This window comes from Calonectris borealis, chromosome 8 (assembly GCF_964195595.1).
Source record: "Calonectris borealis chromosome 8, bCalBor7.hap1.2, whole genome shotgun sequence".
NCBI classification, from domain to species: Eukaryota; Metazoa; Chordata; class Aves; order Procellariiformes; family Procellariidae; genus Calonectris; species Calonectris borealis.
The window spans coordinates 19,941,495-19,960,081 of NC_134319.1; the positions used below are offsets into that span (position 1 = coordinate 19,941,495).

Consider the following 18,587-nt stretch of genomic DNA (forward strand, 5'->3'; position numbering starts at 1 on the left):
AGATTCAAGAACAGCAATGCTGCAGAAAGGGGCTCATTTTCCTTGCTGCAGCTGAACCAGCCAGACAGTAAAGGAAGGGTCTTATTCTTCTGTCTCTGCTTTGCTATCAAAAATGTGGGTTGGTTTAATTTCTGGCAAAAACCCCTAAAGGGTATAAATGAGCACATCAAGGATTTGAGTGTATGTTTATGCACATACATACCTGAACATGTTGATCACAAATTCAACAAGGAACATTAATTTCAAAGTGGTGGTGAAGCACATTGTAAAAATAACTGTGGCAAGGAGTGCTTATGCACAGTCTACCTTTTAGTTTAACAGGAGTAACTGAGATAGATTCTGATTTAAAAGGGGGACTTCTGTCATGGAAAAAACCAGAAATATATTAAAATTATTATTTAGCAACTACAGTGATGGGAGTATGAGAAAGCTTCTACCAACTTGAGGTCTCATTGTGCTAGGCATCATGAAAAGATAATTCCTCTTATCCACAGCTGGGTGCATATTAAAACCCACTGGGAATCAGGCTATGGATACCCTTCCAACACAGACTTCCAATACTCAAGGGAAGTCTTGGCAGACATATCTTGTAGTAACAGACCAGACTGTAAGCCTGCATCTGAACACCCAGACTTTCATAACTCCAGATTTTGGTTTCAGTTTATGTTCATTTTTCCCATGTGAGTCTATTTTTGTTTAAACACAGACAACTGCTTCATCAAATCTCATTTTTCCATTTTATTTGATATGGCAGCAAAATCATGATATGTTAGCAGCTTAATTGTACAGTTGGGCAGTGCAGTGTGCATATTCATATGAAGTCCTTAAATGCTGAAAACCTATCTTAGAGGTACTGTAGCATTGATTTGCTGCTACTTCCAGCAAGCATCAGATATATGAAAATATCCAAGTATATTTTTAGAAATGGAAAACAGCAGCTTTCAAAAGCTGACCACAGATTCTTATCAGGATTGCCAAAATCACATGGGCACAATGAATGACTGTCAATGCTACAATAGTCAAACAGTAATTTGGCTGGTGTGTCAATTAAAGCTCCTGGCATCCTCTGTTCCCAGTTCTGAGCAACTCAAAGCTGAGTAAAATCCATGTTAAATTAATCATGAAGTTACATTGCTGTGGCAGAAAAGTCCAATCAATACCTTCTATGTAACTTTAGCAGCTGCTCATATATCCTGCCTGCTGTATACAGCAAACTGCCAATGTGATGGTCTCATGACATTAAGTTACAAGGTGAAAAACAGCAAATTAAATTCATTGTTGAAAAATGCAAAGTCATGATCATGGGGAAAACAAACACAAAAGACAGTGATGGCCTCTAAGTTTGCTATCATGAGGAAAGAGAGCTTGGACTCTTTATGAATAGTTCTCTGAAAACAACAGCTCAGGAATATTAGGAAAAGAACAAAGAGCAAAAGCAAAAAAAACCCCCAGTATGCCATTTTATATATATAAGTATATATATTCATATTATTACTGTAAAATATATAATAAAATATAAATAACAACAAATAAATATGTATATAAAATGGCATATCATCTTCATACTGAACCAAGGTTGCAGTTGTGGTTAATTTATGGCAAGAAAGTCACAGCAGAAACAGGAACAGCACAAAGAAGGGCAATGAAAATAGACAGAGGTAAGGAAAAGTTTCTATAGAAAGAGTGATGAAAGCCAGTACAACTTGTTTGTGTTGGTTTTTTTTAAAAAGGCTCATTTGGCTATCGCAACTCAAGCTGCATCATAGCTTGACTTCAGTGTAAAATTCTGTCATGCTGGATGGAGCAAAGACAAGATGGGCTGTACGGGGTATTTTCAGAACCCTCAGCAAGGTCTCTGTAGGTCTTGCCACACACTGTTTTGCTACACATACTGGAAAGACCAGATAATAGTTCTGCTGTACTATGAATTTCACCTGTTTCATCCCAAAGCATACTCAGAACTGTCTAGTGTTCTGCTGATGGTAGGTTAACGATCACTCATCCATATACCCCTGTATATTTGCAGGGGTAAATAAACAAAGATCACTTGGAACATTGGTGATGTATTACAAAGAAAATTCTTGAAGGGCAATGAAATATCAGCCAAAAAAATGACAACATAAGGCAGGATGATTGTGTTAATACTCACCAGCTGAAATAGCTTAAAGAAATCAACATTTGCATACAAGGCATCTTCTACTCTCTGTAGGTTTTCCTGGGACAAAGCACACATGGCCTTGTGCACAGAAGGGAGACCTCTTCGGCTGCTGAAGATAATAAAGCGGTCCAGGAGCATCTGACTGCAAGCAATGTCCTTCAGAGTCAAGCTAGGGACACCGTAGGCAAACTGCAACCAAAAACAATGTTTCATTTACTGTTGTGGAACCTTCATACTGCTCAGGAACAATTAAATATTTATCAGAAGTGAACACCTTGATATAAGCTTGGCTAATATTTTCATGAATGGCAGAAGGATGTGGTCAACTGAAGCATCAGCTCTTGAACCACCTTCACTTGATGTTATGCTGTATCACCTTGCCTTCAGTCACGTTTTTCCTTTTCTCATTAGTGATTCTTCCTTTCCTTGCAAAAGATTTTGTAAGTGTTCTTCCCTTTCTCTCTCTGTCATCTAAGCACACCTGATGCCATGCCACCCATCCTTGTGGTCAAGGAGGGATAGATACGGCTTGCTTGAAAGTATTTCCCCAGGACCGACCGATTGTGGCACATCACACTACCTTTTGTATTTAGGCTAGTTATATTTTTGCTGTCAGTTGCTCTAAGAGTAAAAGGCCAGTTCCACTGATTCTCAAGCTTGATTTCCCTCAGTATTTTATTTCAGTTATGACTATTCCACCCCAATGCTTTCCCACAGGCATTACTCATTGTAACTGTGCACAGGCATACAGACAGCCCTTACAAAGCCATTTCACATTACCCCACACCCATCTACTGATTATCAGTTCTAATGTAAACATGGAACAGAAAAAAACTATTATCTTCAGTGTTCAATCACTGGGAAAAGATTAGTTTATAGTTAAACCAATGTAAGTGCAGAATAACTCCACAGAAATCAGTAGATCTACCTGGGATTTACATTGTTGTAATGGAATACTCTTGGTAGTCTATGATTCAGTTCTGCTTGCTTTATAATGGACAGAATACATAGCAATATAATAAAAAGTAGCACTGGAAATTGCTCATAAGCTAATGTTCCCATCCTTTGTCCATCTCCTTTCACAGTACAAATTGTAAGGAAAAAAGCTCACAACACTGAGGACTGTAAATGCCTATTGTGTTTGAGACGAACACAGACAAACAAGAACTATGCACTGACACAGTATCATTAGGCTAAATGAATTTAATAAACTGCATAGAAAAAGAAATCGTCAAAATCTGTACAAAAGATACCTTTCTTTAGAAAAATCATCTGATGAGCATTCCAGTCTTTAAGACATTTGGATCAAAAGAAACACATCACACCCATACCAGGTCAGACATAGCTGCACATTTATTTCCTATCTAAGCAAAGAACAAGGCCATCTAAAAGATTCTGAACATTATCAAAATTTTATATCTGCAAATCTCCTATAGTTAGCAGCTGAGACTTGTTTGGTGGTGCCTGTAAAGAGAAATATTTAAAAACCCAGAGGAATGAGAAAAAACTTAATTCAGTTGCTTTGGAAAGTGGATTCAAGCTTCAGGAGTTTTTCATTAAGTGCTTCAGATGTCAGAAGCTACCAACAAAACTGCAAGTGTGGCTGTGGAAAGTCAGCATCCAGAATAGGAAAGGCAGGGGAAGAGAGGTCTAGTTCAACATTGTATTTTGCCTACCATGACTGCCTCAAGTTTCAGCTTATGGAGCTGCAACTGACAAAAAAAAAGCACCTGAATTATGCACAGATTGTGTATTGAAATAATGATACAAAAAAGGGATGTGAATTTCTAATCAAAGTATCTGAGAGGTACTGTCACTATCATCACTACAACTGTACCTATATAAAGGCATTGTTAACACAAGTTGGACAGTGTTGAGAGAGGCAGAATGCAAAAGAGGAAATGCAACTGACAGATACAGTCTGACTTGCAAAAAAACTCCAAACCCAAACACGCTCACCCTCCCTCAAACTGGAACATTTGAATTGGATTTAACTGACTTGATGTCAGTGAAATAATTTGCTTATTTGTTCAGTCAAACTTATGTCCTGGGGATGTGTGTGAAAAGAACAGTATTTTTTAACCATATACGCCTGATCTGGCATGGTCCTCATCATCCAGTGTGAACTGCAATGAAACTGAGCTGCACAGGGAGGCAGCCTGGGAACCTTGTTTTGACTTGTGAAATGAGGAAACTGTGACATTAACATCATTGAGAAGGATTAAACACACAAAAAAAAAAAAGACAGGTTATTTACAAACTGTAACTGCATTTCAAGAATGTTCATGAACAGATGGGATTAGAAAAACATCAAACCTCCGCCCTTCCAATTTTTCCGGTAGGGTGGGCTGTTGCTAATCTTTCCTGAACTTCTTATTGTGTTTCAACGTCAGTCTCTTACCCTTATCTTAGAATGACTCAAAAAAGCAGAGGAAAACTTCAATACTTTTTTTTTTTAAATCAATGTGTCACTGTTTGGCCAAAGCTGGCAAGATGAAGTCCAAATTATTTTTTCAGCTAGTTAGCTGTTTGATCAGGTTTAGCTTTCAGCTCTGTGTGTCATTTCCTGCACTTCCAGGCGGCTCGGACCTAGATCTGCAGCCAGCTGTTGGCAACAGTCAGGCTCTTGTAAACAAGTTGCTTTCAGGTTGATCAGCTCTGTGCCATCAGAGCCAGGGAGAGAGGGTGTTCAGCCACATGCAAGCAGAGGGCAGAGCAGCATGAAGAACTAGAGATGAACTACCATGGTTGAGGCTCAAGACAACCAGATCTAGGTTCTAGTCAGGGCTCTGCAATTTCTACCTCAGCCAACCATAAGTCCAGCCTGAGTAACTTGCTCATCAAGAAGGTCTATAGGAATTAAGCGATTTATCTCCCATAGGAGATCAAGTGTTCAATTCCTATTGAAAATAACTCTCTTGTGGTCCTTTGAAAATTACAAGATTAGGTTTTCTGCATAGCTTGCTCTTGGAAGAATTATTCACAGCACTTTCTGTCCTCATAGCTGTAAATCATCTCTTGTGAGATGATCTTGTATCTCTGTGATTACTGCTAAAAAGAAAACTTTAAGGAGGACAGCAAAAGTGGTATTTAACACCAGGTCTCCTCCAGCTTCCTCTCTAACCGATGTGCATTTTCTTTAATTTCCAGCATAAAGAGAACTACATCTCTTTCTATATCAGCACGGAAAATACAGGTGAAAGACACCATGTTCCAGCAGGTTTCAATCATACTTTCAGTGTCGGTGTTGAAAACTTCAGTCCTGCATACACTGGCAGGCAGAGTTTTTAACAGTAAATGAATGAATGCCACTGGGGAGCTGATAGGGACTAACACAGCAGCACCCAGTTCTCCTGGCACAGCAGATCTCTGACGAAGAAGAGGCTAGGGATGAAAAGGGAAAGAGAAGCCCAGCAGGATATCTGTATATATTCTTGTCACAAGCAGCAAGGAAGCAAATTTTCACCATCTCAGCGATACAGAGGTGTAAAAGTAAGTAGGATGTATCAATTGACACTGGCTTTGGTATGGTCTTGTGGTATTGCTTCATGACAAAGTGAGAAGAGGGGAGGGCTTCTCCTGGTACTAATCAAGAATACAGCAGATAAGTAGTCTGGCTACTAGTCACACCAGCTAGAACCTGTGGTGCACAAAAGGAACTACATGCAAATTCATAAATGCCCTCCCTCTTTCTGGCCACACACAGTTCCAGCATTTGTGTTTTATGTGGCAGTGAAAAAGAGGAATTGTGTCTTTGAGCCTCAATTATTCACTTGCTTCCACCTACACTAACGCACTGTAGAAATTGTTCCAGACTTCTAATTCAGCAACATTCATTCATTAATACAGCATTCCTCGCAGAGCTCCCAGCCACCAGTACACGCAGAGGCAAAGACAGCCTGAACTTGGTCAAACACAGTGCCCTGCTTAGCTGCTTCAGGAGGGATTTGACCTGCAGTTTTCACTCTGAATTTTCTGAGCAGATCTGTTATTCAATCAGAATCTAAGAAAGTGGGTCTGCTTCTCCACTCCCACCTATTAATGTGAGGCAATGCCATAAAGCCACCATATTACTCTGCTGACATTGGGGCAGGGAATTTAAACGTTGAATTAAGAACCTCAAATAATTCTCTGCTGCTATTCATCAGGACTGCTATCTCAAATTTAGTCATCGGGACAGATGCATTGCTTGGCAGTATTGTTTCCTGATGCTCGTTATTTGGGAGAAACAACAGCATCGAACCAAATATCTATATTTAATGCATATTCAAAATGTTTTTTAAAGATGAAACAAACACCTTTTCTTCTAGATTCACAAAAAACAATGGGAGAAGTTGTACAAACAACCTATAAGGCAGCAGGTATTCTGGGCACAAGGCTGAGGCTACTTGGCATATACAACCCAAGAGATTGCATTCCACACAGGTTAACAGGTTGGTAGCTGTTATACTCTACCCACCTGTTCAGGGCGCACTTGAGCATTAATAAGCTGGAAAACGACAATGTCTGGGAGGCCAGCATCTTCCAGCAAGAAGGAAGTGAGAGTCTCCCCATCTTTCAAAATGTCTAGAATTCGTATTCCTCTTCCTGGATGAAGGAAGGAGTGCAGATATCAGTGAGATACCAAACAAGGGAAGTTAAAAAACAACTCATATCCTGGCTTAAACCTGCAAAAAGTATGTGCTTCAGCTCATATACTTAGTAGTGACTAATGGGGTCCAAAACTATTCTTGAAATTCAAAATAACTTTAATCCTTGGGGAATGATCATCAGAAAATGCTGAATGTTCTGACTCTGCATATCTGATCTCTCAAAGCTGTTTCAGACTAGAACTTCAGCAATGGAAGTATTGAAAGCATCCCTGACTGCATTTGAAAGTCTCTGCCTTTTTTCTGAGGTAATGCTTTATTTTAAATGTTCAGATTCAAGTGTGCTACTGTTCTTAGTGCTCTTTCTTCTGGGCCTTGTGTAAATAACTTTAGCCAACCCTTTACATTTACACTAATTTATCGCTTGCTGTTGATTAATCTTAGCTAGTTACTCTTATTCTATAGTTTTGCAAAAATGGCCCCTTGAAAATCTTTCATGAGAAAAACTCATTTTCCTTAGAGAAGCATAAATTGCTTGCAGTTTAATATTAAACTAGATTACCAACAATTAAACTAAAAACTTGCAAACCTTCAGAAAAACCAATGAGGCTACCCACTGTTAAATTAAACATACATGAGAGGCCACCAAATTTTGCTAATCTCATTTATAACAATATTCAAAATACTGCTGCTCTTAAAGTCAAACAGTGCCTATCTTTTTTAACTTGTCTCTGTTACAAATCAGTATCAGTGTGAATTCTGCCTCAGTATGGTCCAAGTGAAAGCTTGGAAAGTGAATGTTGCTCACGTCCATTGAATACTACAGCCTTTATTAAAGGTAGTTCACATAGCACCAACAGACTTAGGTAAAGAATGCTTGAAAAGCACTAGTTCTTCCAGTCTTTGGAACAGGCAATTGAAACAGACTGGAGCAGCATGTATCATACTGACATGGGGAATGTAGCTTTAGACATCTCCACCTAAATATGCACAAATTTGTTGCTGAGTGTCTCCATTTTGTGAGTTAAAAGTAGAGTCTTATCGGAGTTTGACAACTAACTTCCACAATTCCATCTGCAATAAGCATATTCTGTCCTAGGGCAGCAGGGGCTGAACAGAACTTCAATTGCTCCTCCATGTAATTATTCAAGCAGTAAACACTGAAAACAATAGTAGGGTTCTGTCCCCCATAGTCTCACTGATGCTCTTCCTGGCACCCAGGCATTGTGGAGGAGAAAGCATGTTAGGAACACATCTCGTCAAATGTGTCAGTGCAAGGGGGGAATGGGATAAGGAAGGAGGACTCAAGAGGTGGATCCAGTTTAAGGAATCAGGAGAAGGAGCAAACTTAATTCTGACATTTGTTAATTTTTCATTGCTTAACTTTGCAGCTAGAACAATATTCTGTTAACATTGTTACTTACAGGCAATAGTAGTAAGCTACACATACAGAGAACTTAAATAGTCAATTCTGCAGTACCTTTTTCTGGATGGAAAAAGGTGGCAATTCACATTTTTAGTTTAGCTCCAGAACCGACTTGGTTACTTTGTCTTATGAAACAGGAGATTCCAAACTTTTTTTTTTTAAAGTAAAACACATTCAAAAACCCCACAGATTCTGAAAGAGCATTAACATTATATTTCACAGGAGTGGGGAGGAATGTACTCTATTTTCCAACTGCTGAGTAAAGTTGATATGGGATGCAAAGACAACTTCCCAAACCATGGGGTGTGGTCTCTTAGCAATATGTTGCAAACTCATAGCATGTCATGCTTTTCCTCACCTCTAAATAGGCAGGTTTGGTTTCTATAGCTGTGTACAAACCACAGCTCAGATTACACTTAAGTTCTTGTTGTTTGCATTCTGGGGCATTTTGATTGTCTCACTGCTATGTACAATGAGATAGTCCCTTTTTCACTTCTAGTTAGAAACCTCTGATGAGATAGAGGAGCATGTGTATCAGATGGTTTATACACATTTTATTAAACATATAGAGTGAGTATTTGATTTTAATAAGAATATTATTCCTGTGGCAAAGGACTTGAGAATGGTACAGATCAATTCTCAGAGCCAGTCCATTTTTGTGCCATTAGTTTTAGGAATATCTTTTCAAATTCTGTACTAAAAGCCCAAATATTGAATTTAAAAAAATATTATTAGTCCATTTCCTACTTTTCCCCAGGATTGTGTTTTGAGTTTGGCAGATTGTTTTAAATAAAAATTAATGGAGTCAGATAATTTGCAATCCTGTTTATAAGAAGCGTGCAATATCTTCTCTCTCTAAACACATTATCAAAAAAAGAAGAAAGTTTTTCCTTCTTCACTGTTCCAAACCTGTTTCAGCTACTTGAAGCAAAGTATCTCTAAGCTCTTCTCTGGGTTATGCTCCTAATGTATATTCAGTTATATTCCTAGCTTTACATTCCTCTGCATCTTCCAGTGATGCTTTCTTACTGCTTCTGCCTCTACTGTAATAATAAATAATGAAATCTCTTCATCCACATATTTTACTTTGGGTGGTGAGATATCCATGTTTTTGTGTTTTGAGTTTTGTCTACTGTTTTTAAGGAAGATGGTTGTAGAATGGAGCTGAATGACTCTCTCCTTTCTCTCAAATGAAAGGTTTGTTACAACAAACTGGACAAGTTTTAACTTACCCTCTCTAACAGTAAGCAGAGTAACAGCTGCATGTGAAATACATTATAATGTTGACAGTCTGCAGAGTAACTACTAGTCAGCTCTCAGAAGGAAAAATTCAATAGCCTAAAGGATATAAACAAAACCATTACCTGCAATTCTTTCAGGATTAGTTCTCATTGTTTCCATAAACTGAGTCATAATGATCAGTTCTTCCCAGATTCTGCCAAGGTCATGAATTTCAGGGGCTTCCAGTAAGAGTTCCTGAGCATCTTTATATACTCTTGCAAGGCTGAAAGAAGAAATAGTGAACCAACAATAATTTCAGACTGATGAATCTTAAGAACCTTTCACATAAAGAAAGGTGAAGTTGACTTTCTCTGTGTTACAGATGAGGGAAAAATAAATTATTTTGTCCTCAGTCTTGAAACTCAAAGCCCAGTTTTGTGGTGACAACAGAGTAGTTTCAGGTGGTGTGGGATTCAGTTAGATTTGGAAGTCGACAGAAGGTTTAAGAGGGCTACTGGTGTTGCAAAAGGTTGGCCTCTCATACACTTTCTTCATTAGCCATGCTGATCTTGCTGGGGAGACAGGACCCTCCCTACACAGCATTCATCTCACAGCTATGATGCAAATCTACTCTGGTTCTGGCCCAGGCTCAGCTCCAGCAGCTGGATGGGGCATTCTGGCCACGTGCAGCCCTGCTCAGCTAGGTAAGTGACACAGAATCCTCCTCCCTCTCCCAGCTCAGTCCCCTCCAATGTAAGGGTAGCTTTTAGGTCCCTGTGTTTATAAACAAGTACGATAAAATTCTTATTAGCAGCAGGGGACGCCATTATATTTCTTTAATGGTGTTATGTTTTTCCATACATGGAAGGGTATATCTCAATCCTCATGGCTTATTTTAGCTTACAGGAAACAGCAAACAGGAAGGACTAAATTCTTTCAGAAAACACAATGTATTTGCTTCCTCTGTAATGTACTGAATTTACTCTGACTCACAAAGGGACAGTTTGCTCTGTAATAAGCAACCTAGAAAAGCCAGAATGTATAGAAAACAGAACCCTCTAGCTTCACTGGGTGGTTGACTGTATCCTACAAAAACAGTCCAGCTAACTATTTTAAATCCTGTTCACTAGGAACAAAAGGTCAAATGCTAAGTGAACTCCAAGCTACGGACTATCATGCAACTGGAGCTTTAATGGCCTTGACATTGTTAGGTCATGAATTTTAATCATTGCATGCTCCAAAGTGGACTATTTGCAAAGGGAGATTTGGAGCATTTTTTTATAGCTATTCTAAGAGGTTTTTACTCTAAGGGTCTTTGCTATGCTGTCTTTCATGACTCAGCTATAACAAACAATGCAATGAAGCACTCCCACAGCTCTTTTTCACTAACAGTCTGGAAATCTCCCATCCTCCTATTTTGTTAATAAGCTTAGTATCTGAAGGTTACTGTGCTGATTACAAGTCTCACAAATATATAGCCAAAACAGGTGCTACGTAAGTGGCAGTGCAGATCTTCCTTTGCTGCTACTTCATCAGAGGTCTCATTCAGAAGGGACAACTCAAGAGATGAGAAAAGAAAGCTTAGAGGTTTCATACTCTTATATCAGTAAGATTTGTCCCGAGACATTCACTAAGCAGTAGGCAATAGAAAGGATACATTTTATTAAGTGAACACGCATTCCCTAGAGACTAGTACAACTTAACTCTTCCTCAAAGAGGCCCAAACCTATCATCATGAGCTCTGTTTCAACGTCGCTGACCATTGTTGGAATGAAACCGATGTGCTAGAACTGAAAATTTTTGTCTTCCAGTATTTGCACCCTGATGTCTTCTTAAATGCTCACCTTTCCCTTTTCACACCACAGAACAATTCTTTAAAATATCCTTCAGTGCACTGAGGGACCTTTCTAAGCAGGCTGAGGATACTCCATCCTTTCTCCTTGCATCATTCATGCCCATGAATGCTCAACAGGTGCCAAGAGCAGGCTATCAGCAGTTGCCTAGCAGGCCTGTATTACTGCGACCCCGTCTCACGCATACAGCTCTGCTTACATGGAATTGTTGTAGTTGGACACAACACCTGGACTCTCTCCATGGGTTGGGCTACGGAAACAGGGGTTGTTCATGTTACAGAAGATGCCATGTAACCATGGCAGTGTTCCTGCAGATGGCATTGCCTTGTTTGGGAAGTGACCTAGAGTACGGAAACACAAAATATAAACGATTAGGTGTCTTTTCTAATGCAGCCTGTGTAAATCTAAATAGCATAATGGGTTGGCTCACTACAGAAGCAATGCGATGGAAATCATACAGGTTTGTCTTTTACTAAGAAAAAAAAAAGTCACCGATATAAGCAATATGACTGTTTTCAACTGAAACAAATTCTGAGCTAACTTTTTTTTTTAAATAAGTAGTGAGGCAGTACTTTCTCAGTAACAGAATTACAGAAATCTACAACTTGATAGAATCTTGGGACCTCATGTAAGTCCAACCGCAAAGTATCTCACGGGAAAACTAGAGCTTTTTTTTTTTCTCTTCACTAGTAATTCTTACAATATATGGCTATAAATAAACAAACTACTTGAAGCAAAGTCTGTTCTTTTGCCACTGGAGAATAACACTCAACAAACAGGTCCCAGTACCTCTGTCTGAGAACTTCTAGCCATTATCTAGCACAAGTCAGAGCATAAAAACATCTTAAATGTTCTTACATTCATGTTGGCGATACAGTGGATTAGCTTTCCTCAGCCAGACAAGGGCAAGAAATAATGACAGAGGCCATACAAGCTCCACCAGAAAACGAAGCTGGAAAAGAAAAAAATCAATTCAAAATAAATTTTACAGATGAACCATGTATAGAGTCACTAAGTGACTGGAGGGCTGAGGCCCCTTCTCACAGCAGCAATGACCAGTGCAGCATGTGCCCATGGTTCTCTCTTGCCTATTTCACCATTTGGAAAGCACACCCAGAAATAGCAAGGATTTCATCAGAGCCCCATGAAGCATCACCATTAACTCAATGGCTTCTCCACGTCTTCAAAAGAAACGTTTAAGCATCCTGACCGATGTAAAAAGAGGTGGCAGGTATACTAAACTGCCAGATAGACCAGATATAAGTCTACATAGTTTTTATACAAAGTGGTTGACTCTGTAACAATACAGGAAAAAAGGATTAGATGCAAGAGAGGAAAAGTATGGGGTTTTTTTATCCACACTTTCGCAATGCTGGGCACATTAATAGACTGTCAGTGCACTGTGCTTACCCAACGATAAAAGACTTTATCAGAAGCTTACATTCTTTGATCTTTACTTTTGCTTCTTTTTGTCATAATTCATTTCAACATTATTAATTTTCTAATACAGAAATGTATGGTAGAAATGTATACATTAAGATCAAACACCTTATTCAAAAACATAGAAGACCCCATCAAAGGCCAGATTGCCCAGATTTATTGCCCAGATCTTTCAATACACTTAGAACAGTCACCAGCTTCCAGTCATGACAGAAAATCAAGGGCACTGCTTTACCACAGAGCAACATCCTGCCTGGTTTTCAGTCTGTTTCCTCAACTCCTGTGTTTCAGTTTGTTTTACTGCCACTGTGTGTTTTGGCAGAAGTTTGAAATTACAACCCTTTGATCCTGTGACACAGGCTTTGGGCTCTGAGGACCAGCTATGAGATTTTTGCGTCCAGCCACGTGGCGCTTTTTTTCTCCTCCTGACAAGAGCCAGGACAAATTCTCTCCAGAACCGGGGCTGTAGCACATGCACAGGAAAGCCATCCCTGCCTCCTTTCCTTTGCTCCCACCTCCCCGAACAGGCACCAAGTATGTAACAATAATGCATACAGCAGCAGAGCCAGAGAGAAGATGGGTCACGTGTGAATGTTTTATTTCAAACTGAGCCATGCAGGGCAAAAGATACTCCACAGCATAATTAAGAACAGGTTTTTGGAGCTGCCCTGTTTTTTCCACTATAACTTTGTCTAATAGCTTTAGTTAAGCACAGCTTATGCTTACAGCAAAAGGGTAGAAAGCTTTATACCAGGCAACTGTTTCCTATTTCACACTTTTTCTCTTAAGGCTTTCTTTTTTAAAATAGAACCACCACAAAAAAACCCCACCACCACCTAGGAAGTTATGCATGCCTGATATTTTTAAAGCCAGACAAAATCTCACCAGCAGCAAAGGGCAGATGACACAATTGTTAGAGAAGAAAACCTGCCATTGTACAGTTCTTCTTGACAGCTGTTGACCACAGCTCAGAATAGTGTAACAGACCCTTCTCAGCAAGGGTCCACGAGGTCTGATTAACACCCATTGCCATCCATTTAAGATGATGTTTGGGACAAGCACTACACACCCATAAACTCAGAGGGGTAAGAACTGGGGAGACTCCTTGGTTGTCATCTTTGCTGCAGAGTTAATCTGAGTTATTGCTCAGATGTCCATTCTTACTTCATTCCCAGGAAATACAAAATCCTCAGGCTTGAATTCAGTAATTCCTTTCCGTCCAATCTAACTAGTTAGGAAGGGATTGAAGGCTAAAGAACAAGGGAAGCTTTCTTTCAAGCTGGTACACAATGTGTCATGCTATAAGGATGTACCAAGTGCTGTTAGCCCTCTGATTCTTTTCTGTGATCCTTTTCCTGAGGACACACAGGTGTCTCACAACTCACTAGAAGGATCAGAGAGCAGGCCACAAGTCTGCAAAACCACAAGATAAACAGCCAGAAATCCCAGCAACATGCACAGAGAAATGTAATATCCAGATGGAGCTGTAACAGACCAAGCACAGCTTATACCACCAGATAAATGTGACAAGCTTAAATTGGCTGTGGATCAACTGTTAACTCTGTAATGAAGTCTTTCCTCTTGTGAATTAGATTAGACTAAATTATGAACTTGAGTAGAAGATTGGATATGCCTCCATTTATGGTACTGCATAATGGTTAACAAAAACCAGGCTGATTTTCCCAAAACATATTTTATAGCTACTTTTGACATTATGGATTTTTGTTTTGGCTACCTTATTTCTTTGTGTGGACAAATAAGCAGGTGTATATACTTAGAAAAGGAAATTATTTTTACTGACTCTGTCGTAAAATGTTTTACTTTTCAGAGTGGAGAAAATATTTTTCTGCTGTGGATTAAATCACTGTGCTTACAAGCTAGGAATGATCATCATAGACGGGGATCTCTGGCAACACCAGGAAACACCAAGTTAGCATTTTTGAAAATTCTACAGGAAAAAATAAACAAGAAAAAATAATTCCTGAAACTCAAGCAGGTAACTTTGGGTCACATATCTGAGCAGATTTGTCCAAATAAAACAGTATTTACACACTGAAAATACTGAGGAATTACATAAATACCCATTTGCTAAAAATTAAAAACCAGTGGCTTCCTATTCTCTCAGTATACACATTTGAAGAAGCGAAAGATGTGGATTTTCTGTTTGTTTGGTTTTTTTTTTTTTCCCCCTGAACTTGAGAACCAAACTACTACAGCTCCTTGACAATCAGTAACTGAAGTCCAGCTTCAAAAAGAGGTCCTTATATTTGGTGTAATTTAGTTCAAGTATGGATTGGTGACTTTCATACTGTCTTAAATCATGAGCTGGCAATGTTATATGCATCAGCTCTTGATGGCAATGTAGACTGTGGGAGAAAGTCTGCTGGGAAGCTATGAAAGAAAGGATATTCAATTTGTCTGAAGAAAATCAGACAATCCTTTGATCCTGGAAATTTTAGCACATGAGGCATTCCTAATGACTAAAATCAGGTCAGCATAGGTAAGCATTCCAACTCATACCATGGTTCAGTTTGACCCTATTGATCTCTGTTATTATGGCAAAATTGTTTGCATGACTGTTACAGATGCCCTAATGTACTTTATTATTTTTAGTTTGAAACAGGTAGTCTATCTCTCTAGGTCTATCTTTGACGTCTAGGACCTCAAAGGGACTCCCTTTGCTTGGAAACCAGGCAAAGGGACTTCCTTTGCTGGACAGAAATAGTTGCAGTACCACAGATGACCAAGACCCTTGTTTGAGGTTTTGTTTGACTAAGAAAATTGTGGCTTGGTACCACAGATGACCAAGACCCTTGTTTGAGGTTTTGTTCGACTACGAAAATTTGGCTTAAAGGGGGAAAGGGAAAAAAAAAAAAAGAGCAATAATGAAATAAGGTGGAAAGTAATAGATAAATTTGCTCTTAGGCAAAGCATCATAAGATGTAAGAGGATTTGAAAGTATTTAAAATACTTCTCTGATTTTCATTCAGCCATTTCATTCATTATGTCATTCAGCCATATTAAAAAAAGATAAAATCTGTGTGTGAACCTTAGGGCCCTAACTGGATTCACATCTAAGAGCAGTGGGGTGCGAGGAACAAATCTAAAATTAGGAATCAAACCTCCCTGAGCTGAATGGTGCCCACAATGTTTTCTAACACCAGATCTTTTTATGTGAAAATACAAAAATGTTACTACCCACAACTCTTCTCCTGGTACCCAATACTATTTGTCAAAGAAAACCCAAATACAAGTATTCTATGTTTGGTCTGTAAAGAGCAGCTTTGCAAACTGCACCAGACAAGATCCAAGACAGCAGGCCCATACAAAGATCACATTTGATTCTTTGAGTAATTTGTGATTTTTACATGCTGATAAATGTACCAGTCACTTCATCCAGTGGAGTGCACGGTCCAAAGCTGGAACCCAAAGACTAATACTTTACCTTTTGTCTTTTCCGGAGGATCCAATTCTTCCAGAGTAGAAGTCTGACTTGCCTAAAGAAGCTCATTCTGCATCAACACTTCTGGTTAACCTGTGGCAAAGAATGCATTGCCATTTCTCAGCTGACAGCTGAAATAGACCTCAGAGCAAAATTAACAGCTTTTTGTTCTTATTTTAAGATTATGTTATCACAGAGATTGGTTCCTTTCATTGTCTGCACCATTTAATTTTGCACTTGATACGCTATCATACATGAAAAATTGTGGTTTTCCTTTGTTTGGAAACTGTTTCCTGTGACACATTTATCAGTGCCAAAAAGCAATAGAGTGGAAAAGCATCTTTTTCAAATGAAAAAAAGTCATTAACATTGAATCCATCTATTACCTGCAAGTAATGAAAGCAGTTAATTATTGCATCATTGATCAGATTAAATCTGTGCTTTCAAACTATTTTTTCCAAGAAAAGATGGATTTACAACTGGACATTAGTTTACATAAAACTGTTTAGTTATTATGATAAAGACAGAATTAGGTTTTCCATTCAGACACTATAAATGTATATTGATTAACACAGCCTGGAATGGATTTTTTAAAGGCAAATCCATTTTGTTGTTATTTTATTAAAAAATACAGGATCTCATATTTTTATGATTTTAAATTCAGCAACTCCCACTACATTTTAGTAGGGATACAACAGAATTTAAACCATTGTATGCTCTGTTTTCTAGGTTCATGTCTCATTTTAATCACCATGAATTTTTACCTTCAAAAGGAAAAAAAGAATTTGACATATAAATCTAAATACCGGGTACAGGGACCTATTTAAAAATAAACAAACCACTTTAATTTGCTACCTGTATCAACTTTATAGCTGCCCTATGGGATGTAAATGATTGAAGAGTAGTTTCTTCATGAATGTTTAGTAACTGGGAGAGTGTGGGAAAGGAAATGGAAGTTAGATATTGGAAAGCACTTTCTAATTTTAAGAATGGTAGAACTGATTGCTTGGAAGGGCTGTGGGGCCTCCATTGCTGGAGATTACTCAAACCTCTATCAAGACTTACACAGGTAAAACTGGATTAGATGATTTGTTGAGTCTCTCTTGCCACTATTCTTCTAGAATTTTGTTTCTGGAAAATCTATTAAGTGGAGGAGATTTTTTCTGATTTTAAGAGACAAGGTTTGGAAGACATGTCAGAATATTTTGGCCTAATGTGTCAACAAAGCATTAGTTAAAAACATTAGATAAAAATCAGTAATAATTATTTGGCTGTTTCAGAAAATGATCTCAGGTCCACATTTTATGAACTGAAAAGGAATTTAGACCTCAACCAGGGAGGAGGTGGCCAGCACTGACTAACCCTGCTGGAAAGCGATCCCTAAAGAATGTGCAGATCTCTTCTGACATACTGGGCATGGAAGAGATTGGAGCAGGATATTTAAGTCCAAACTTAGCGAGAATTGGCTGTGCTGCTTATTGGGGATCAAATAACAAAACAACAATTCTGCAGAAAGAATATCCATGCAAAATCAATTATGCCAAAACCTGGAGCATTTTCCATATTTTGTAGGTCACTTTCGTGCAATTTTCAATGTTACTCCATCAACTCTAATTGCTTAAGTTACAGAGCACCAGAAGTGAGACTAGCTATAAAAAGCTACTGCTGTTGTAAAGAGTAAATGGATTAACACTTGATGGTTTGAAGAGATACACTTTTGGGGTGCAACAGCCTCCCACTTTGAGTGGGTAAAAGCTAAAGGGAAGAAAATTAACCCACAGCTTAGTGACTTTGCCCAACACCGTAAGTTGAAAAATGGTCTTAATAGTATAGACAATACTGGGATCCTAAACACTCATCATGACATGCGGAAGATGACCAGTTTTGTTTTGGGAATTCTACCTTTACACTGATGGGATCTGAAGCCTATTTCAACCCATTATGGGAGGAAACATTATTGAAGTCTTGACATTAAGACCAAAGAACTGAATACAGCGGAATAAGAAATTCTGTATCAAATTGGCTAAATGCTAGTCCTTCCAGAGTTTGCCATACTGTATTTGTGCAAAAAGGCAGCCAACAATGTAGTAACAGAGGCCAATTTTGCAAGCCTAAGTGTCATAACACAGACATTTCTTTTTCACAGAGCTGACACTAGGAAACGAATATAGATTGATTATTTGATTGCTGAGTGTGCTCAGGAGACAGAAAACGCTAAATTTAGACACTAACATTCAAAATTTTTTCTCCTTCACTTCGTAATTGAAAAGAAACATGTCTAGTTCTTATTCAGACATTTACCCAATCCAGGGCATTTCTGAGGAATTAGGTGTTGGAAGGGTTTAGAACCCAGGAGTAAAATTGGCTGAGCATCATCAAGAAAAGGCAATACTTTTGCAGTTTCACTAGTGGCAGCAAGTTCTGCATGTAAACAGGCTGATGGCTCCTAAGAACATTT

General features: G+C 38.7%; 1 protein-coding gene across 1 annotated transcript in view; it reads right to left on the bottom strand.

Moving 5' to 3' along the window:
• The window catches only part of ABCA4 (ATP binding cassette subfamily A member 4), a 73,859-nt gene extending 57,661 nt beyond the window's left edge, over positions 1 to 16,198 (bottom strand). The window contains exons 1-6 of the mRNA XM_075156999.1: positions 16,133 to 16,198; positions 12,106 to 12,199; positions 11,447 to 11,588; positions 9,538 to 9,677; positions 6,618 to 6,745; positions 2,150 to 2,347 (exon numbers count right to left, since the gene is read on the bottom strand). Coding sequence (XP_075013100.1) covers positions 2,150 to 2,347; positions 6,618 to 6,745; positions 9,538 to 9,677; positions 11,447 to 11,588; positions 12,106 to 12,199; positions 16,133 to 16,198 — 768 coding nt within the window. The remainder of the gene's footprint in view (positions 1 to 2,149; positions 2,348 to 6,617; positions 6,746 to 9,537; positions 9,678 to 11,446; positions 11,589 to 12,105; positions 12,200 to 16,132) is intronic.
• Between the last annotated feature and the right edge of the window lie 2,389 nt (positions 16,199 to 18,587).